We start from the raw sequence: 23,052 nt of genomic DNA on the forward strand, positions 1-23,052 counted from the left end.
TGGAAAAACAACATAGATAACACTTCAGGGATGTCCCTTCTATGCAAAAAATGCTTATTAACTTTTTTTTTTTTTTTGCATGGGCAGGCACTGGGAATCGAACATGGGTCTCTAGCATGGCAGGCGAGAATTCTGCCACTGAGCCACCATCACCCGCGCTACTTATTAACTATTAAATTTTAATATCAGACATCCTAAAATTCCCTATCCTTATGCTCACTATTATATTTTCCTGTCAGGACTTGTCATTATCATACATGGTAAATGCTATTTTTTCCTTAAGTGTCTGTTGTGAACTCATCTAAAAATAAGCAAGTGTGAAAACACATCATCAACATTTCTTGTCTACAACAGGAAAAAAAAATAATGGCTTAACACTTCCTGAACTCATGCTGAATTGCTCAAGCTCCAAAAGCAGTACTATGAATTCTAAGTGGTGGATACTGAAAAAAAAAAAAAAAAAAGATTCCTGCCATTCAAAAGAAACAATATTCTCAAGCAGTATTACATGAGAAACTTTAAGGTATGTCTAGTATTGTGCATTATACATAGAAAGAATTCAAGCTCCTGGGTTTCCAGTCCTGGATATTAACCTAGAAAAATAATCATCTAAGCTGAATTGCTTGGAATGAAAACATTTACTAATGCCAAATCATACTTAACTGGAGAATGGAGAAGAGCAATGAAAGACGGAGGGAATTTAATGATTTCACCTTGGGAATATCCCATGGATCACTTTCTCAGATAGAACAAATAAATAGTATCTAGTATAGTTTTAAAAATTGGCACAGAATCAGATTACATAGCCATGAGGGGTTTCAACCACTGGCCATCTACCAAATATCTCCTAGAAGTCTCAATTAGCTAAAAGCATCAATGACTTGCCTTGGCATCAAATTCTTCTCTGAGGAAGGACAGGAAACAAGAAGAGAAATTACTACTATGGAATGGATTCTAATTAACACAAAAGTAGTAAAGTAATAATGATATTTTTAAAAATATAATAACATGTATTAAAAAGCTCTTGACAGTTAAAGAGGAGAATACCACGCCAAATCAGATGTGCTCTAAACCTCAGGACCACAAATTTCAAGCTATCACCAAAGCCCAGAAAGGGGCTGGCGTTGCTTTAGAAGTCCGGAAGGCCCTCTAAAGCAACACAATGACTAACCGCAAAAGTTCTTGACAAGTGGAAAAAGGGAGGTATAATCAGACACCACTGTTGCAGCACAGGAAGTCCTTGAACTAGTAAAAGAAGATGAAAAGATCATGGGAAAGGTCAGATACTTGTTCAATAGTGAAAAATAAGAGATGCACAGACACATCTGAAAATGGAGAAAAGGTATTTAAAAAAATATTAGAGGCCAAGAAAATGTCATTTTCCTTCTATTTGGAATATTAGAGATTAATGGCATAGGCCTACTGCCTGCGATAGATGGCACAATTATATCAAGTAAAATAAAAAGCAGAACTTCTCAGTTATTACTTCTACTTCGCTTCATTCTCTATCAAAGACAGTTAAATTCAGACTAGGAAGATAGTTGTAGGAACTGAAGCAAAAGAAAGGGTAGGGACTATTTTTTTTTTAAAACAACCAACAACAAACCAGAATCCAGCTACAGACCTGAATCTGCAGAATAGTTGAATGAACTGTCACTAATCATAGAAGAACTGTTATGAATGAGAGAGGTTCCAAAAGATAAGGATAAGAGACTACTTTCCCAGTGTTCTAAAGAGGAAAACTGATGGGTCCTGTGCATTAATAACCACTGTTTATGAAAATGGAAGTCTGGAGATGAGCTTTTAAAATTCACAGATTTATACTATGGGATTTACAGTTTTTAAATGATTTATAGCAAAAGTATGAGAACGAACACTTCTCCTTTTTCAGTAAAAATTCAGTTAACATTGAATAAGATTTGTTTTTTAAAGCAGCGTTTCTCATACACAGGATATATTCTCAGGGGCTAAAGGGAGTTTTCCCCTTTAAAAAAGGTCCTTTACATTACCTAAGTCTGAACAACACTGTCATTGGCTAATGGGTCTGAAGTCAAACCTGGTCAAAAATCTAGTGCCAATTATTAAAACGATGGCTTGAGGGAAGGTAGTGACCACTGGGGGACCAACAACCCTCCCCAGACTAAAGTCCTTTCCTTTTCTTATTTAAATGTATTTAAATAGAACCCTCCCCACCTGGATTTCAACAAGGCTTTCAGCTGGTCCTCTTCTTATAAAACAAGCTTCTATGATTATATAACAATGTGGATTCACAAGCAGTTGACAAATGTACACCAAGGGGCTCCTCCAAGGAGCTATCCTTGGGTTCCTCCCTCCCTGCAAACCCCTCTGAAAGCATCTACCTTGCCATATCCTTGGCTCATGCCCCCTTTCCTGATCTAGTGCCCAGCCCTACACATCAGGACCAACACTGGGCCCCTGACAGCTGGGTCAATCAAATGTTCCTCTGGGAATGTGGACTTGAGCTTCAGAGACACAGGAAGGCGGTCATGGAGAGCTGGACGGGGGTAGGCTGGCCATGGCATCCTGAAGCCACAGGCATGCCAAAGGAATGAAGGGAAGGATGGAGCAGATGTAGAGAGACAAAACAGGGGGACCAATGGGCAGAGTGAGATACAGCAGAGACAGAACCCCCATGAAGCCCAGCTGTGATGCCAACAGATCCCCTGGAGAGTTCAAGTAAATGTGCAACTCAGTGACAGCTCTGGAGTCAAACCATTGAGTTCCAATGTCAGCTCTACCACTACCTTACTTAATCTTAAATCTCTGTTTCTTCATCTACAAAATGGAACTGTATAAGAATTAAATGCTAAAAATCATGTAAAGTACTCAAATCATTGTCCATCTACACTTGTCAATGGATTGATGGAAATTAAAAAAGGAGACACTAGAGAGCCAGAAAACTGTTACTGCCTTGTACACTTGTTTTAAGTTATGACCTTACAAGGGCATATGTGGATTAACAAAATCATGGAAGTGCAGATGACATGGAAGAATTAGAACTCAAGAAGATTTGGAGAAATTGAGTAAACTGAAGGTCCTATACGAAAGACCTAAAAAAATTAACTGTGCAAAACAAGATAGAGGACATCTATTCTATATAGAAAAAGTTTTTATTGTTTCTAAGCTTCCTGTATGTTAGCAGTATGATACAGCTGCTCCTCAAAATTAATTCTGCATTGGGCTGCACTGTAAGAGGCAATGCCAGGAACAGGAAGACAGATAACTGTCCCAGTCTACAAGGACCATCAAACTATATTGGGATATTCTATTTATTCCAGCAGACTTTAGCTGGAACAAACTATGAAACACTCAGAGGGGAGAATCCAGGATCTACCCATGTCATATAAGAAAATGCTGAAGGCCGAGGGTGATTGTATTAAAGAATTTCAAATACTTGAAGGACCATTACGAGGCACAGGGAAGAAATATTCTGTGGCCTCAAAAGTTCAATGAGAAGAAGATATAAGAAAATGATTTTGCTCAACATATTAAAGAACCTGTTAAGAGCTAGAGGAGGGCAAGCCACAGTGGCTCAGCAGGTAGAGTTCTCACTTGCTGTGCTGGAGATCCAGGTTCGATTCCCGGTGCCCGCCCATGCAAAAAAAAAAAAAAAAAAAAAAGAACTAGAGGTGTCTGAGAATGAAATGGATGGTCTTAAAAGGGGGTACACTGCTGATCACTAAGAGGTATTCAAAGAGAAGAGAAATAATTAATTGCTAGCACACTGTGTTCAGTACTGTATTAAATGGCTTCTAAGTTCCCTTTCAACTCTAGAGTTCCATGATCTTACCTTTTAAAAAGTTTTTAAAAATAAGACAATATAAGGTCATCAGAGAACCATTATTAATACAGTGCTAGGGCAGGGAAGAAGTTTTCAATGCTTTGTATAAGGAAAAGAGCATTACTGAATTAGTTGATATAAATATTTGCAGGATAGTTAACCACACTGACTTTAGTAGCATTGTGTTTATAGGAAGATAACTGAATTACAGTTTTGAATGAGCCAACCCTTTAAAACGTACCGGTAAATATTAATACAAAGCTGTGAAATTTATGTGAGTTATTACAACTTTCATTTTTAGGGCTGTTTATGCATTTTATAATGTAAAACATGCTGATAGATGTTTAGTTTCAACATTTTATTAAAAGAAGCGGGAACACCCAAATAACATCATGTCGCTGCTGTTTTATTCTCAGAGTGTGTCACCCGAGTTTGACTGGCACCTGCTTCTTACCTCCATTGTGATTTTGCAAGAGAAAAAAAAGTAATTTGCCTTCATTTTCTAACAAAGTCTCAATCACATAAAACACCCAGAGACGACTTTGCTAAAGCCGCACAGAACACATAGCAACTTACACTGCCCACAAGCAACAGTAACAGCTTTTTACTCTATAGAACAGACACCTTCCCCAGAATAAATAAGGCTGTGATGTTTTCACCTATTGATGACAAGCACTATCACAATCTGGCATGTAAACAATTCAATAAGTCATCAAACAAGGCTTATAGGAACTCCATAAAGGAGCACCTTGCATATGGGCCTGTATGTAAGAATTCCACCATGCCCCAGCATGACCCTGGCTCTGGCACGGTTGCTCTGCCATCAGAACTGTGGGCAGTATTAAAGAAGCCACCTGGACTGGTTAGACAAGACAGGTTCAAAGATCTAGAACTCACTTGAGCAAAGGCAAGTAAAGCATGGTTGGCACCCTTCAGTTTGTCAGGATGTGGCTAAGAAAGAAGACAGAAACCTCCACTGAGAAGATTAAACTAGGATGTGTGAATGACAGCTGGTGGGCTGCAAAGACTTAAAAGACCCAGTACCATGCTCGGTGACATTAAAGCAGTGACACCTACACATGTGCGAGATTACCATCAGCCCTACCCAATTCACAGAACGAGAAAAACGAGAGGATGAACGGTACAGACGCTTCCAAGGCCTCCTAACACCATAAGTAAAAACCACCCTGAATGAAGAATCTCCTCATGCAATGCCTGTACCTCCAGGTGCTACCACTACTAACTGGAATCAGGTAGTCAGTGCCACCCCCTGGACTGCTGACATACCTGTGGCCATTGTCAAGCAAGGTACAATCAGCCTATACATCATAAGAAAACACCATGAGATCTGAAAAACATTCCAGTGTTTAGTTTAGTTTCCAAAATCTGAACAGCTTGTTCTCATCCCAATCACTCACCAGACATAGATTCAAGTAACACTTGCTTAACACCTGCTTTATATCAAGTGGCTTCATTTAATTTCTCCACTCTGAAGAACGTCCCCACAATCTGGAGCACCTCAGGAGCCAAAAGGATATGATGAGTATGGCAAGAAAAGTCCTAGCAGTAAAATTACTAACCGCAATTAGATTAAATCCATATAGTTCCTAGATACCCAAAATCCACAGCAATGAGGAACAGGTAAGAATAATTGTTCTGTTTACTGAAATTCTAAAGAATATTCAGAGAAAAGAAGGTGGCGGAAGGAGGCGATGGATAAATTGCATTTATCCTTACTTTAGAATAAATCAATACTCTTTCTGAGAGAACAAAAGAAAGAAACCCTTTTGACACATGTGGCCTTGCACTGTTTTCTACGATGCAAGCAGGTTTTCAGTCTGTCATCTCAGAGTCTTCTATCTCAGTAAATGGTGTCATCATTTTGGGCTCAGGGCCCAGACTTTTAATCATTATTAACTATTCTTTTTCTTTAACACTTCACATCCTACCCATCAACAAATTTTTTATATTTACCTTCAAATGATATCCTAAAATAAGATATCCTAAATCCAATCTCTTCTCACTTTCTCCATTGATACCATCTAGCTTAAGCCACCATTGCTTCTTATTTTAAGATGAAATCAGAATCCCTGGGGATGGGACACATGGATTAGCATATTTGAAGATCCCTGGGAGATTCCAGTATGCAGCCAGGCTTAGTGGGACTACAGTTTACTCTCTATCCAACAGACAGATGATTTACCGGTAGGTATTTACCATTACCATTTTACCTAAGAAAAACCAGAGTCTCAGAGATGATATATGACTTACTCAGGACCACACAGCTTGAAAGGACCAGAACCCAAATATGACTCCAAGCCTATCTGGGCCCCAGGTGCCTCATTTCTCTCTCCCTCAAGTCAATAATTTCATAAGGCATTGGCTTAAGATGCTAAAGAGGTTGGATTTCTTCTAGCGAAGACTAAGAGTGGGAACAGAACTAAAGGAGTTATAGCTTCAAGTCTTGTGTCACAAAATAAAGGTACTCTACTTGTTAAGTGACTACCATGCCAAATTGGCTGGTACCAAATACACTAAAAACACAAGAAGCATAAACAGGAAAAACGGTGATTCTATTAGCTTGCCCCAATGGAATTATTTTTAAAAAAGAAAAGAATTCCAGCTGAACATAAGGAAAATCACTAAGTTCAGACTGAGTTAAAATTTAAGCATATAGGAATGGTTTCTCCAACCATAAGGATAAATTGCACAGGGAAAGTCACTTATTAAGATCAAAGGACATTCAAATTGGTACCTGGGGAAATTAAAAAGGCATTTCTCTCTCCTTTGCTAATTATTTTCACTTGAAAGTCAACAAAAGGCCAACTTTTTTTTTTTTTCGGGGTGGGGCTTGGTTTGGCAATCAAACCCGGTCTCCCACATGGAAGGCAAGCGTTCTACCACTGAACCACCTGTGCACCCAAAAGGCCAACTTTTCTAATGATTCTATTAATGAACTTTAAGCAAAAAGATAAAGGAATAAATAGCCATCTGAGGTCAAATTGAGCCAAAAGTGTACACCCTTCTCTCCTTTCCTAGGTCAAACTCTAAATTTTAATCATTTTAAAAATGATTTCACCTGCAGTGTTCAAATCACATTATTTGTCACCTAATAAAGGAAAGCCTAAGTGCAGAAAAAAAGTACAGATAGGAAAGAATTAGAAAATCAAAAACAATCACATACGGATTGGACACAATGCACTCCAGCTGAGGCACTGTGGTGCTTGTTTTTTAGTCCTCAGAGCTTGAAATAATAATCTTCACCATCAGCAGTGGAAAATGTCCTCATCCTAAACCTGACACCCATCCAATAGTCACAAAGAAAACACATTTGCTAAATTAAGGGCATCAAAAAATGAGCTTCATTTCAGCAATCAGGGAAGGCAAGTAAATTGGAACTTGTGGTAACACTTCATTTTCTGTACATTAACTTGTAAAAGGCTATTTCATACCCCGGCAGGATAAATCGATAATTGCAGACTAAAGAAAATACACCCTTTGGAAACTGCCACATCAGTTTCCAAGACATTTACAAAGTTTAAGTTTGAAAAAAAAAGTTTATTCTGTTTTTTCCAGTTGCAAATGAATAAATATATGGACTAAAAACACACAATGAATAAAAAGATTAATTACAACAGCGTACTAAAAGTAAGCAAGTTAGCAAAAAAATAGTAATGCCACTTCAGAAAAGCTCATATTCAACAAGCTCACAGAGCAGACATAACACCAGGTAAGAACAAACTCAATGTGTTGTATTCTTCATTTGGTTGTACTGAATCAAATGTTTAATTCAGAATTTTAAAGAAACCCTTTCAAACCTCAAAACTGAGTATTGCTGTGCATACCATTTCTGAGAGGGAAAATTAAGAGGAGCATAATTAGACTCATAAGGGTGATAGAAAAAAAATTTACCAAAAATATCGATACACTCTTGGTTTCTTGGCTGGCAACCTATGTGGCTTTAGACAATCGATTCCTCATTCTCTCTACAAGCAAGTTAATTCAAGAATCTACAGCCATGTTTTTCAGTGCTGCTGCAACACTGGAATTATCTAGGGATAGTTTCTTAAATAACAACGTTTGGTTGATATCTCCATAGACTGGCTGATTCCACTGGCATGGGATGGGCCCAGCCATTGGCATTGTTTAAAAGCTCCACGTTCGGGGTCCCTGTGCAGCCAGCCAGGGTCCAGTCGAAGGAAACACCATGTAGCTATAAAACCACCCACATTATATAAGCCTCCCACTGCCCTGAACATATTGGTAAATGGATACATGTTGCATGAAAGACTGCAAAAAGAGTCATTCCTCTTCATGCCATTTCTCAAAACTTCACCAAATTATGAAAAAATAAACAAAGTTACTAAAAGTTGACTAAATCCATCTGAGAACATTTAACAGAACCTTCTGGCATAGACAATGGCTGGAATCCAGCTGAGCTTAAGGTAAAGTGCAGCACATAGAATCTAGGTAAGATCTAAAGAGACAAGTCTCATTTCAGAGATACGACAAAGCCTTGGGTTAAAAAAAAAAGTAGGGTAAGACAATCTAGAAGGGGACTGAAAAGGGTTAACTAATCACAGCCATTAGGATGACAATCTAGCTATGAGCAAAGAACCCAGAGGAAATGGCTACAGACATAGGTACACTCAGAACCAAGGATCTCAAGATGGCCAAGAGCAACAGTGAGGAAAGCACAAGCCAATGATATTCAGAGATCTTGGCAAGCCCAGGTTGGCATCAGAGCTGCTCACAAGTACAGAGACCCATAGCCCAAGCTAAGTTCAGGGGCCATGGTCTCTTCTCCAAGGGCCTGACTGCCAAGACAAAGCAGCCCCCAGTCCTTGAACTCTTAAGTTGCTGTGACAGGGTGATGTTCCAAGAGTGCTACGTAAGAGCTCCTTAAATCTCTTACCTAAGTTTTTAGGAATAGTGGCAGGGCTAAATCACATGGGGGGGGGGGCAGGCAGGGTCATGGGGGAAAGATGGACTGCAGAAGCTGGAAGGAAAGTTCTTTTACACCAGGTTGGCTTTACTTTGGGGGCAGAATCAGTCACAGGACCTCAGCCAATTAGAGAAGCTCAAGAGTTCTAGATTGGTGGCAGGGTATAGCATCTCTCTGATTCACCCCTGATACGGCTGTTTTTGCCTGCTTTACTCAAGAAAACCAATTTTGTATTGTCAATAGGCCTGGTCCACAAAAATGTTTCCTGATCCAGAACCCCGGCTGCCTTTAGCTTTCTCACTCAGCCCCTGAATTATCTATCACCAGAACTATCTTACCTGTCTCACCTGGTGTTATTAAACATAGCCCCAGGTGGAGCAAAAGCTTTTATCTTCTTCAAACATGGCTTGAACAAAATAATGAATAAGAGACTCAATTTAAAACTGACACCTCTCTTTGCCCAGTCAATTAGGGTGTAAATAACCAATAAAGTCAAGCTCTATAATCCCTTTGGTTTGACAAAAGTGATGACGATATTGTACATGTAAAGACACTACTCAAAATCACTATCTATGTACACATTACATGTTAACATTTTAGTGAAAGCTCAGAGGAAGATAGAGCAGGATGGTTTTTGCTTATCAAGTCTATTTTTAAAAGAGATTTTTGGGGGGAAGGAAGAAAAAACAACAGGCTTCAAAAGATGCCACAACATACTTACATAAAACCCCTAAATTGCCACAACAGCCATGTCAAAGCAGTATTATCTAAACTCTAAAATACTGCCTGAGGTTTTATAAGGACATTTCTGACCAACCTGTCATAAGGAAGGAAGCTGAAGGCTTAAGTCTTTACTTAAGAGAGAAGTATATCTACACATTCACTTTTAATAAGCTTATTTTGAGCTATGAATTTCTGTTATAAAATTTTATACTCTGAAAAACCGTAGAAAATCCTAAGCAAAGGTTAGACGTAAAATCTTCAGCTGTGTAGCCCAGTATGGTAGCTATTAGCCACATGCGCCTAATGGACATTTGAAATGGGGCAAGTTCAAATGAAGTAAGTATAAAATACACACTGGTTTTAGAGAACACAAAAAATGAATGCAAATATTGCATGATTAATTTGCATATCAATAACATGCTGAGATGATAATATTTTGGACAAAATGGCTTAAAGATATATATTACGGAAATTAATTTCACCTATTTCCTTTGGCTTTTTGTAATATGGCTACTAGAGAACTTAAACTACGTATGTGTCCAGCATTTATGGCCCATGTTTTATTTCTCTGAGTATTGATATGAGATATGAATGTTGCTTTGATATAAGTAAATTCAATGGAAACATTAGTTAAATCCCACTGGCCTGAATTCTGACCACTACTCTTAACAGGAAAAATAAAGTGAGTTCCATCTAGGCTATTGCATTATGGCCACTACATGAAACCTTAAAAGCAGTAAGGTGGAACCTGAGTAACTACAGCAGATAAAAATGAACCTGTCTTGCTGAAAAAAATAGATTAATTCAAATGTCCCTGGCCAAGGTTATCTGTAAACCTCTTCTAAAAGTACTTTCTTTTACGACACACAATATGATTTAAAAACTATAGAGAAGCAAAATTAACTGAAAACTATCAAGAATGAAAAATTCAGATTGATGGTCAGTTTCAAAATCAATAGCTTCCTTATATGCACCAACAATCACAAGCAAAAAAGCATGTAATTTTAAAAAGGATCCCATTCCTAATAATTTCACAAAGAATTGAAAGTAGAGACTCAAACAGACATTTGCACACCGATGTTAATAGCAGCATTACTCACAAATGACAAAAGAAAGATGGAAGAAACCCAAGTGTCCATCAACTAACAAATAAACAAAATGTGGTATATACACACAATGGAATATTATTCAGGAATGAGGTTCTGATACATGCAACAACATGGATGAACCTTGAAACATCGTGTTGAGTGAAATAAGCCAGATACAAAAGGGTAAATATTATATAGTCTCACTGATATGAAATAATTGGAATGAACAAACTCATAGACCAGAATCTAAAATATCAGGGGATGGGGTTGAGGTAGGAATAAGGGATAAAGGCTTAGAATGCACAGAGTTCCTATTTGGGATGATGGGAAAGTTTTGGTAATGATGGTTGTGATGGTAGTACAACATTGTGAATGTAATTAACAGAACTGAATTATATATTTGAATGTGGATAAAAGAAGAAATTTTAAGTTGTATATATGGCACAAGAATAACATGTAAAAAAAATCAATGGAATGGCACAACACAAGCAGTGAAATCTAAATTAAACTATGAACTACAATTAAAAGTAGTTTAAAATTTAAGAAATGTACCACACCAGTGCAAGGTGTTATACTAGGGTGGTGTGGTAGTTCGATTCAGGTGTTAACTTGGCTAGGTGAAGGTGCCTAGTTCTATTGCTGTGGACATGAGCCAATGGCATGTGAACCTCATCTGTTGCTGATTACATCTGCAGTAGGCTAGGAGATGTGCCTGTTGCAATGAATGATGTTTCATTTAACTGGCTGGTGTTTAAATGAGAGAGTTCAAAGCAGCACAGCCCAAACAGCTCAGCATACCTCATCTCAGCACTAGCAGCTCAGCCCAGGCCTTTGGAGATGCAGAAAGGAATCACCTCGGGGAAAGCTGTTGTAACCCAGAGGCCTGGAGAGAAGGCCAGCAGAGATCACCCTATGCCCTCCCACGTAAGAAAGAACCTCAGTTGAAAGTTAGCTGTCTTTCCTCTGAAGAACTATATGTTAACAAAATAAATCCCCTTTTATTGAAAGCTAATCCATCTCTGGTGTGTTGCAGTCCAGCAGCTAGCAAACTAGAACAGGTGGTATACGGGAACCCGATATTTTATGCCTGGTTGTGCTATGACCCCACAACTTCTCTAATTAAAAAAAATAAAACAAAAAACCTACGGTTAGTCCTAAGTTACCAGAAAAAGGGTCCAGCCCTTTCAAATGAACACAGTGGATAGTGTGTAAACAGAAGGTGAGATGAGCCCACTCTGGCGACGGCTGTACCCGGGCCATAGAATTACCAGATTGATCCACTGAAATGAAGGGGCCAAGTGCAGGTGAACAAGAGGAGCTTTGTGCAGGAGGATTCATTTTTAACAAGTCATTAAGGGTGTGAAGCCCCCAGCCTGGCCATGCTGCAGTGAAATCTTGTGCAAACCATACTGTGTATAACATTACCCAAAACACTTCCCCCAAATGAAAAGCTGTGAGAGATTCCCAGCAGAAAATAGAACCCTAACCCTAGTATCACTTAGGGAGCAAATAAAAAAAAGGAATGAAAAACTTCAGGTCAATGGTCAGTTTCAAAATCAATAGTTTCCTTACATGCATTAACAATCACAAGCAAGAAAATATTTTAAAAAGGATCCCCTTCCCAATACTTTCACAAAATATAGCTCATTTAGAAAAAAATCATTAAAATGTGTAGGACTTATTTTAAGAAAATTCTCCCTAATACATGGAAGACGATACCAATAAATGGAGAGAGAAACTAAGTTTAAATGACTCAATGCATGTAAGATGCTAATCTTCTCAATAAAAAATTATAAACTTAATGCAATCCCAATAAAGTTCACCACACATTTTATAACTTGACTTAGTGATACATTCACAAGTTCAAGTAGAAAAATAAACATATGAAAATAACCAGAAAATTTTAGAAAAAAAAGAGCCATGAGAGCAGGGCAGTTTTTATTGCTGTAATAAAAGAATTTGATAATAGGGGTCAAAAGACATAGACCAAAATACAAAATAGAGGAGCAAGGAGGAGAGAGACCAAAAGAAATTCAAGAAATGACTCACCTATATAGGTAAATATCATATAATAAAAGAAGTACCTCAAATCTGTAAGGAAGGAGCTAAATATATAGTTATCATGCCAGATGAATAATGATTTAGGAAAAATCATCTCATATCTCAAACCAAAAGGAATTCTGCAGAATTGCAGATGTAACTCTTTGAAAGATGAAACCTAAAAGTACTAGAAGAAATATTATTATCAATATCATTAATATTTCATTACCTTGAAATGAGAACCATGACGCCAAAGCAGAAATTTTAACACAGTGAAAGATTAAAAATCAACTTATCTATAAGAGAAAGCATTATAAATGAAGTTCAAAGATAAACTATAAACAGGGAAAAGCTTATTATCTTTAATATATAAGAAATTTTAAATTCAATACAAACAATACTCCATAAAGGGACATGAAAAAGCAATTCAGAAAAAAATACAATCACTAAACTTAACAAACTATCTCCAACCTAATAATCAAAACAATATAACTTTAAAGATTCAGTTTTTGCCTGCATGTCATGAGACATATAACACTATCCAGTGCTGGAAAAGAGACAAATAGGCACATGTTCACTTACATTACCATTTATCAATAGTGTAAATTGGTATCTTTCCACAAATTAAGAAATGTGTCAAATGTGTCAAAAATCATCAAAAGTCCATAGTTTTGATGGAGAAATCTCATTTCTAGGAACTTTCTACAAAGAAATAATCAGAAACACATTTAAAGATGAGCAAAGATGCTTTATCAAGTTATTTGTTAAATAACAAGACAAAACAAGAAAACTGAAATGACCTAAACGGGAGATGTAATTTTGGAGATTCCTTAGTATATTATTATATGCTGACATAAAAATGCTAAACCATTACAGTAGATTGAGTTATGCATCCCAAAAGAATCATGTTTTTAATCTTATTCCTGTGAGTGTGAATTCATTGTAAATAGGACCTTTTGAAGATGATATTTTTAGCTAAGGTGTGACCAACTGAATCAGGATGGATTTTAATCCTATCACTAGAAGTCTTATAAAAATAAAGGCTGAAGGGAGAGGCTGAGAGTCATAGGGCACCCAGAAGAGAAAGGAGGTGCTATTGCCCTGAGACAGGAAAGCCAAGGAACCCAAAGGTAACCAGACAGCCAGAATCCATGGGCCCTAGGAGGAAGCTAATCTTTCAGGCTCTGAAAGCATGAGGATAAATTCCTGTTGTTTAAGTCAACTCACTGTGTGGTATTTGTCACAGCACCCTGGCAAACTAAGACAGCTGCCATAAGCAATAATACAGATCTGTTCATCCGGAAAAAAATTGTTGAGCCCCCAACAAAGTGTCAAACACTGTTCTCAGCATCGAAGAGAATATAATAGCGACAAAAGACAAGGAGTCCAAGATGAGTAATAAATGAATAAATTAAATAAATAAGGATTTAAAATAAATAAATAATAGGAGGAGAGAAAAGGTAAAAATTGGGGTAGATTGAAATGCGTGGGTCAATGAGAGGGTGAGGTAAGGGGTATGGGATGTGTGAGTTTGTTTTTTTTTAATTTCTTTTTCTGGAGTGATGCAAATGTTCTGAAAATTATATGATGAAGAATACACCACTATCTGATGACATTGTGAGCCACTGATTGTGTAATATGGTTGGACTGCACATGTGTGGATATTTCTCAATAAAAATATTTTAAAAAAAGACAAGGAGTCCATCTTATATGGAATTTATATAAATTTATATTTTTAGGCAAGAATGTCCATGAAATACTATTATGTGGGGGAAAAGATTTAAAGTAATATAGAGTATGATCTCTTTTTCTTAACAAGTAAATATATTTCTCCTTCACTAGAAAATAGTTGGAAAGGATCTACACCAAAACGTTGACAGTAATTATCTTTGGATGGCTAGTTTAAGGTGATTTTTACTCTTTTGTAAAAACTTTTCACAGTGTGAGTTTTTCCAAAGATCAGGTATTACTTCTACAATCAAGAGGGAAGAAAAACATCAAATAATTCCATCAAAAACAAAGCTCAAAGTTATTCATTCATTCGACAAATATCGAACAGCAAGTATGAGGGTTACCAAGTGGGACCAGGTTTAGCTCAGAAGATTTTACAAATTGAACTGTAATGCATTCTCCTATCTCAGTCATAGGATTCATTCACTCATCCAACCAATACTCAAGCTACAACTATGTTCCAGGTAATGTCCTCAGAGGAGGAAAACATCAGCGAACAAAACAGAGCAGACTATCAGAAGATCCTTGAAAGGTTTGAGGAACAGGGAAGAGCAAAGGGTGAGGGAGGAAACCGTTGCCTTCACGACACTGACAATCTTATGAAACTATGTGAATAGAGACCCAGGGAACATCTTACCAATTTCAAAAGCATCCTCTAACTTGTGTAAACTTTTCCTGTGGCTGAAACTTAAACCCAGGTTTCAATTCTTAGTATTTTAGAAATGTTATAATAAGAAAATGAATGATGTACCACAGATTAGAAAACCTACAATAATTTAGTTATATTGCACTCAGTATTTCCAAAATTACATAAAATGGCACATATTTTGCGATTCTCAAATACTGATTACAAGAAGTACCCTACATTCACACACCTTCTCTCTCACAGTGTCACATCAGTTATAAAGCTTTGGTTCATCTCAACCTTTCCTTTGGGGTCTCCTTCATTCACTACAACCCTTTCGTCTCCCAACCAACAGTAGGTGCACATTAAATGTTTATTAAAGAAACAAAGATTCTTAGCCACCTTTTACCTGGACAACTGAAATAGCCTCCCAGAATTTTCCCTTTAATGATTCTTATGAAAATTACTTTTACTGTTCCTTTTGTTATCTTTTAAGTGAATGAAACATAGTACTCTCTATATATTTACAAATACTTTAGAGTTGCTATTATACAGAAACAGCAGCCCAGGCAAACAATCTCTACAGAATCTCCTAAACGCATAACTTAGTACATGTTTTACATAGTCAGGTGAAAGCTCTTATATTTTAAAATTATAATAGTCAGCAGAAGAAAGTGCAAATCATTTTATAGGTGTGTTTTTTGTGCATTTCCTTAGTTTTGAATCATTTAGTGCACATTATTTTGTAACATATGAACTCTAGAACATACTGTTCCTATTTTATTCCAGTAAGAGCCCTTAGAAAGTTGAGTACATAACTGACTTAGCCTATTAGTTGCCTATCTAAAAACCATTTTCCATTTTTCCTTTGGTAACACAACACTGAGCAATAGGCTCAGCTGGAAAACTCCCTTTTTGTTTGACGGTGGTAGCCAATATTAGTCTTTGTAAGGCACTTCTAGGAAAATCCTTACCTCTCTTGCTTTTCATTTTTTTCCTTGCCTGGAACTCCTACATGATGGCTGGAACTTTAGCAACCATACTATGACTTTCTGGAAGTTACATGCTGTGGATGGGGAAAGAGAAAAGCATAAAGAGCCAGGGTCTTTTATGACTTTGTTAACAGACATGGCAGCCGCACGCTACCTATTCCTATACTAGTTTAATAAGAGTGAGGAAAAACTCTATTTTGTATAAGCCACCATTATTACAGTGTTAGTTTTTTAGCATTCTTACGGCTGTTTTCAGGGACCTATTTGATTTAGCTGCAGTAGGAGTGAAGAGACACAAAATTCTCAGTGTTACACTTTATCAGTTTTCAGCTTCTTGGCACGTTTATCTACTATAAGGGCTTCAACTATTATTTCTGAACTCAAAGTCTCAAGTTTAGTTTTTCCCATCTCTGTCTTCCAAATTTCTAAGTATCTTCAAAACATCCATTTGGATGTTCTACAATTACTTCAAGATGATGATTTAAGATCATCTCTATTGTACTGACATTCTTTCTCAATTTCCTTATCTTTTAATAGATTTTCCCAATCAATCAGGTTTAAGACTATAAAACAGAGTTCCTAAAAATGTATCTCACCTGCAACAGAATACCCTGGGATGCTTATGAAAAATGCAGATTCCCAGTGCACGCCAGACCTACTGAACAGAGCCTTCATGAGCCAGCCAGGAAAGAGCATTTTTAGTTACATAACTAAGATCTCATAAGCATTCTGATTTGAAATTACTGCCTAAGAACCGCCCTTTTGAAAAATTCATCCCTATCTTTCCTGCCTATATTCAGTCTACCGCTAAGTCCTATCATGTAATCTTTGGGACTGCATTTCCTACTATTCTCTCCCTCACTGTTCTTTTAACATTCCAGACTTTCTCCTGCCTTGGGACTGTTGCTCTGGCCATTCCCTCTGCCTGGAACAATCTTCCCCCAGATTCCCACCAGATTAACTCCTGCCCCTCATTCATGGTAACTTTTCAGTGAAGGCTATCCTAACCAATCTATTTAAGATTGCAATCTACCCAGGAATAGGCATCTTGCCTTCTCTTTTATTTTTTCCCATACTTGCCAAAAAACAAAGTATGTAATTAATTTATTGTGTTTGCTTTGTCTCTCGTCACACTGAAATATTAATATCACAAGGGCAGGGATTTTTCTCTTCTACTTACTGATGCGCCCCAAATACCTAGATAAATATCTGTTAAATGAATGCATGATTTCCTTAGAAACCTCTCTCAGATTCTTCCCTTACCATTCTCACTGCTTGAATCCAATATTTATCCTAGTTACAATTTTCTAAGCTCTTTTGCAACAGACTTCTAATCAGTGTCTCTGAGATGTCATTCCCTCTAAACCATCCAATGTACTTCCAGTCTTAGCTTTCTAGGACTCTTCTTTTGAGATGTCACTCCCTATAATGATCTGGCTCCTAACGTGCCCTGTCAGACACTGTACACTGGCATCATGACTGAATGAAAAGTTCAATCCTGATGCCAATGTATAAGATCCTGTCGAAATATACAGTTCTCTATCCAAATGATTTATCTTGGCATTCAAAACATCCTGTAACCTAGAAGAACCTTACCTATCCAAACTTACATCCTACTCCTTCCAAGTTTCTCTCTGCACCCAATTTCTGAAAGAACTCTGAAATAAGTCATGTTCGTTTTCACGATTTTCATGTGGTCACTCTCTACCTTCAACAGCCTTCCCACGACTGAAATGGATGGCAATATCCCTCCGAATCTTGCTATTCAGGGTGTGATCCATGGACCAGAATCCTCCAGCATGACCTGGGAACTTGTCAGGAATGCAACAACACCAGCTCCACTCTAGACCTACTGAATCGAATATGCATCTTATCAAGAACCCTAGGTGATCCACACACATCTCAAAGTCTGAGAAGCACGGCTTGAGTGCTCATCTCAAATCATTCCTCAACACAGCAGTTCCTTGGCAGGCCTCGTGCTCTCATACCATGATCTTCCACAAGACCTGTGTCACCCAGAGAAAGTATAATGATCATTTAATAAGATCCACTCAGACTATTTATTCTCAATTTTATGTAAGTCCTTATGACCCAATTTGGTTGTAATCACCTCGGAGGCAGGAAGATGCATCTGGCCAATGTGGATGCAGGAGAAAGAAACCTATTCAATCACTTCAAGGGAAGAAAATATTTTATTTTATTGCTAAGAATTAGAAACGCAAGAAAGGAAGATGCTCCAAGGTTTGTCCACCCTCTCTTAGTATCTGTGTCTCTCTCCCCATCTATTCCATTCTCTCTCTTATCTTTGTCTGCTCACTGCTAGTTTCTGCTTCCTCATATCAGCAATCACATGACCCATTACAGCCAGCCATTCTTTCCCCTGTTCACCTCTGCTCTTCTCTGCTTCGATTTTCACTCTAATTCTCTAAGCTTAATGTTCCCCAGGAGAGATAAGATCAGCACAGAGAATCCTTTTGAGCCAAACCACAAGGTTACAAGTGTCTGAGCCATCTACATTGCCTGTTCTTGGATCAGGGGACCATCCTGATCCAATCAGCTGAGGGCAAGGGGCTGTAATACAGTACAAAGCTCTTTACGCAGCAGGAGTTATGAAAGAATACTCCTTAGGAAAGAACGGTCTGTGCAGAACAGGCAGTGAGCAACATTACTAGTCCAGAGTAATTATTCTGTCTTCACCATGACAGTTCCGAGCAAGATGCCGAGCACAAAATAAACTAAAACCATCCAATATGGAAGGGAGCGGTAATTCATTAAGCAGCACTGTGCCCCAACACTGTGCTGGATGCACTGAGGATATATAAGAAACAGTTCTAGTTTTCCAGGAGCTCTTAATCCAAATGTGGATCTAGCTGATCTAGCTATTCAACTTTGGACAAGTTATTAAATCATTCTGGGCCACAGTTTCCTCATCTGTCAGATGGGAAACCACCTTCAGCTACTTCCTTGAGTGCTGGAAAGTTCCACATAGTAATCTTGTCAAAGTGCTTTGAAATATATATGCCAACCAAAAACAATAATGCAAAGGTGCACAGGTGGTTCAGTGGTAGAATGCTCGCCTTTCATGCGGGAGACCCTGGTTGGATTCTCCAACCATGCACCCTCCCCCAATAAAAACAAAAAAAACAATGCAGCCTTTCAATGATTACAGATTTTGCATTGCTTTCTGGTCTTTTTTTTTTCTTCCCTTCTTCCTACAGTATATAATTTATCGATTGCTATTATTTGAAAGACAAGCTCAACTATTACTCCTATATTTTCATTACCTGTATGGCCAAATGGTGATAAGGGAAATTAATTCATATCACTCAGAGTGAAAAAATGTATGAATACATTTTTTTTTACTGTGCTACAAGTGATTTTTATAACACTGTTATTTATTCAACTTGCCACTAAAATTGTAATGTGCTATATTATTAAATTGCAATGTCCTATATTAAAATTGTAATGTCCAAATTTTTTTGGTATATTACAAATGACAATAAACATGTGCTAAATTCCTATGTAGGACACAGGTTAGTTTTGACTTCTATGTGGTGGGCTTCTCCCCAGGGAAGTTTCATTTAATATTTCCTAAAAGCTGGAATCAGAAAATCATATTATTGAAGCCCAGCATCCCCATTTCTCACATAGGGAATATGAGTGGAAAAAATAATAAAATGGCCTGCCCCAAACCTGTGTAATCCCATTTCCCAAACTTCCATATCTTTTTTCTAGAACCACTTTACCACCTGCCTCAACAAAGGTTGGAAGGTATGTTGAGAATCAGTAAAAATGGCAAGATAGACAAGTTCTCAAAGGCATGCTATTCCACATTTACAGGATTCAAATATGGGTTTATGGGAGAGTGAAAAAAATAGAAAATTAAATTAATAACTCGAAATATGTATAATCTGAGCTCTGCCCTGAACAAAATCAAGGAACATTTATTAAGTATCTGCCATAGGACAGGTAGGGTGCTGGGTGCACCTCAGACAGGAGTGAGTGCCTCCGTCTCCAGAAGCTTACAAGCTTGTGCCCGCGGGCATCTGTTGCTCAGTGCTGACAAGTACAGCCAGCCATTCAACAGCTGGCCTGGGTGGAGCAAAGAAAACAGGTTCCACCTTGTTAGAAATTCAGCTCAGCTGGCCAAAGTGCGGTTTCGGCCAAAAGGAAAAACAAAAATAAAATCTCAAGTGTGATGTGGGTAAGACCCCGCTGCAGGAATCAGAATTGCAGAGACTGTAATGCACGGTCCCCACTGAGCACCCAACCCCAATTAAGGCTCCTGGCGCTCTGAGAGGCAAGGGGCTGTGGCTCAGGAGCCTGCAGTCTGGGGAAAGCAAACCCCTTCTGGGGATCTGTGATGTGGGAGCTGCAAAAAGGTGGGCGGCGGGGCTGGAGAACTGTGCATAAGGAAGGGGAAGCTGAATGGAAATGGGGGTCTGCGTGCTACTGGTGAGAGGTGGACAGGAGTACAGCACTCAGTGACAGGTTCCGAACGGACGCGCTGCGGTAAAGAGCTAGCCTTACGGTATCCGCGGAGGACGTCAATTCGGCGGCTTTGGAGCCGGGAAAGACTCTGCGAGTACGCTGGAAGCAGACGCAAGAGGGATTCGCCAGGGACCGGGCGCGACAGCCACACTGAGCGGGTGGGGTGAAGTGGTGCTGAGCGCCTCTCCCCCACCATACAAACAGAAACACGCACACACGCAAGCTCACCGCCGGACCTCAGCTGTCCCCGAGCGCTCCACGCACAGCCCACGCTGCGGCGGCCACTCACCCTCCGCGCGGGAGCGGATCTCGGACACCGTCCTCCGCATGGTAGGCATCACTGCAACGGCCGCAGGTGGGTCCTCGGCCGGGAGCTGCACCTGTCGCGGCACACTGCTGAGCGCTCAGCCGCCGCGCAGGCCCCGTAGCCCACCCAGGGTAGCGCCGCCGCCGGGCGCTGCACCCGCACGCCCGCAAGGAGGAAGAGGAAGGAGGGGAGGCGGCGGCGGTGTCGCAGAGCTGAGCAAGATTTCCCCGCAGCCACCAAGGGGGCTGCTTGCTGAGGGGCGGAGCTCGGGCGCTGGAGCCGGGGGAGGGTCTCCCGAGCGCGCGCTCACTAGCTCCCGCGGCGGCGCCGCGAGGAAGGCGGGACAGGGGTGGGGAGACACGGAAAGCTTCCGACGCCCCTCCCCGTCCGGGGCGGTACCACTCCTGGGGGTGGGGTGTCAGCCTCCCGTTCCTAGGGCGCCCTTGCTTCGCCCCTCGGCATTGGCGCTCTCTGTTTCTCCTAACCATAAATTCACTTGGCCAAGTCTTGGCCAGAGGGGAAGGGATGTTTTGGTTCCTGCATCCCGCGTAGGTCCTCCCCTTTCGCTATCCTCTCGGTCTTTAATAACAATGGAACGGCCCGTCGCCTGGAAAGGGGTGTTGGGTATGAGTGGGCAGGAGAGAAGCGAAAGAGACAGGGACACCGAGGGTTAAGTTCAGGGGGAGCAGTGGAAAGAGACGACGTCCCTGCTACTCGGGTGGAATTCTAGCCCATGCGTCTTCGTGGCTTGAGCCTCACTTGCTTTCCACGAGCAACAGGCTATGAGACTCGGGGCTCGGAGTGCTCCTGTCCCTGCCTGCGGAGCTTGGGTGCATCTGGGGCCGGCCTGCGAGCGAGCCGGGTGCATCCCGGCTCTGTGTGCTCTGCAGCTTGGCAAAGCCCTGGAGTTGCAGTAAAATCAACTAGCTATTCCAGGTGGTTCAAATAGGACTTTTCTTGGTTTGGGGTCTTTATGGTCAAGAGTGCAGAAAGTTGAGTGCAGTCGTTTTTCCTGAAAAGAAGAGGGGGTTTTAGAAACAAGTCCATAAATATATTAAACTTTAATTTGCCCCACATCCTAGAGACCATTAGAGCCTCATTACCTTTTTATTTTGTATAAGGAGGTTTCTGCTAACAAGTTACCAAAACGAGTAGAGTATTATTTATTATTCTTATTTCTGATTTCATCTTGGAGTTAGGATGTAAGGTTTTTTGCGGATTCTAGTGAATCCTGCTAAAATGGCAAGAAAGGACTAAACTAAATTAGAAGCAATTTGCTTCCTCTCTTCCTCCAGTACCCAATGGAAGAGAGCCTCAGCCGGAGGCCTTTTAAGTGAAATCTTTTCACATCCTGAAGGCAAAGGTCAAGAGAGGTTAGACACGAGAGAGAAATGATTACTCTCAAGCCTCAGGGAAAAAAAAGTCTGCTAAAAGTCTTATCTCAGTTCCTATTATTTCCTCAGCTTCCTGCAGGTAGTGTTTCCTAATCGTAGCCCTGCCCTACATTAATACTCAGTCAGGGGGGCAATGCATATTTATGAGGAACTCTTCTACTTGGCTCTGATTCAGATGCTGAGGTTGGAACAAAGAAAATGTATCCCCAGTGTTCATAAAACATCACAGGACAGAGCAGGACTCAAAGATAGTGTGCCTGTTTTAGTGATGGGCATGATTTAAACTAAGGTCTTCTAAAAGTAAAAAATGAGCAAACAGCTTTTATAGGACCGTCATCACTGGCCACTTTTATTCCATAAATTAGGTTTCCTCTGGCTTGATGAATAGAAATCTGAAATAAAATTAAAGAAATTTGATGCCTGCCCATGAAAAAAAAAAAACTTAGTAAGAAGTGGGTGGGTGGTGCAATGGTGGCTCAGTGGCAGAATTCTTGCCTGCCATGCCAGAGACCGGGTTCGATTCCCTGAGCCTGCCCATGCCAAAAAAGAAAAAAAAAAAAAAAAAACCTTAGAAGAAACCAGAGAAAATGAATGCAGTGCTGTTACTACTAACATTTCAGGTGTAACTTTATATAAAACCAGCACTAGTTTTCATTCAAACTCAATGCACAGCCACATGACGGTATTTGATTTATTAAGCAATAGCGTGTTATTCCTGATCATTCCTCAAATGAGGTTCAATTCTGCTTATTTACAAATAATTAACAAGGAGTTTCAAAGATCACCTCCTATTTTCTATGGAGAAATCTTGTGCATGTATGTATATATATATTTACTGTTAACAACCATTGGCAAAGTTGACATCTGTTATCCTTCCCGGTGTTTTTTACACACACAAACAGCCTTTTATACTG

The 23,052-nt window shown here is 39.5% G+C and overlaps 1 protein-coding gene across 1 annotated transcript in view; it reads right to left on the reverse strand.

Moving 5' to 3' along the window:
• The window catches only part of ATP8A1 (ATPase phospholipid transporting 8A1), a 240,458-nt gene extending 219,385 nt beyond the window's left edge, over positions 1-21,073 (reverse strand). The window contains exon 1 of the mRNA XM_077136764.1: positions 20,727-21,073. Within this exon, the coding sequence (XP_076992879.1) occupies positions 20,727-20,775 (49 nt within the window). The 5' untranslated portion in view covers positions 20,776-21,073. The remainder of the gene's footprint in view (positions 1-20,726) is intronic.
• Between the last annotated feature and the right edge of the window lie 1,979 nt (positions 21,074-23,052).

Source organism: Tamandua tetradactyla, chromosome 19 (assembly GCF_023851605.1).
Source record: "Tamandua tetradactyla isolate mTamTet1 chromosome 19, mTamTet1.pri, whole genome shotgun sequence".
In the NCBI taxonomy this organism is placed as follows: Eukaryota; Metazoa; Chordata; class Mammalia; order Pilosa; family Myrmecophagidae; genus Tamandua; species Tamandua tetradactyla.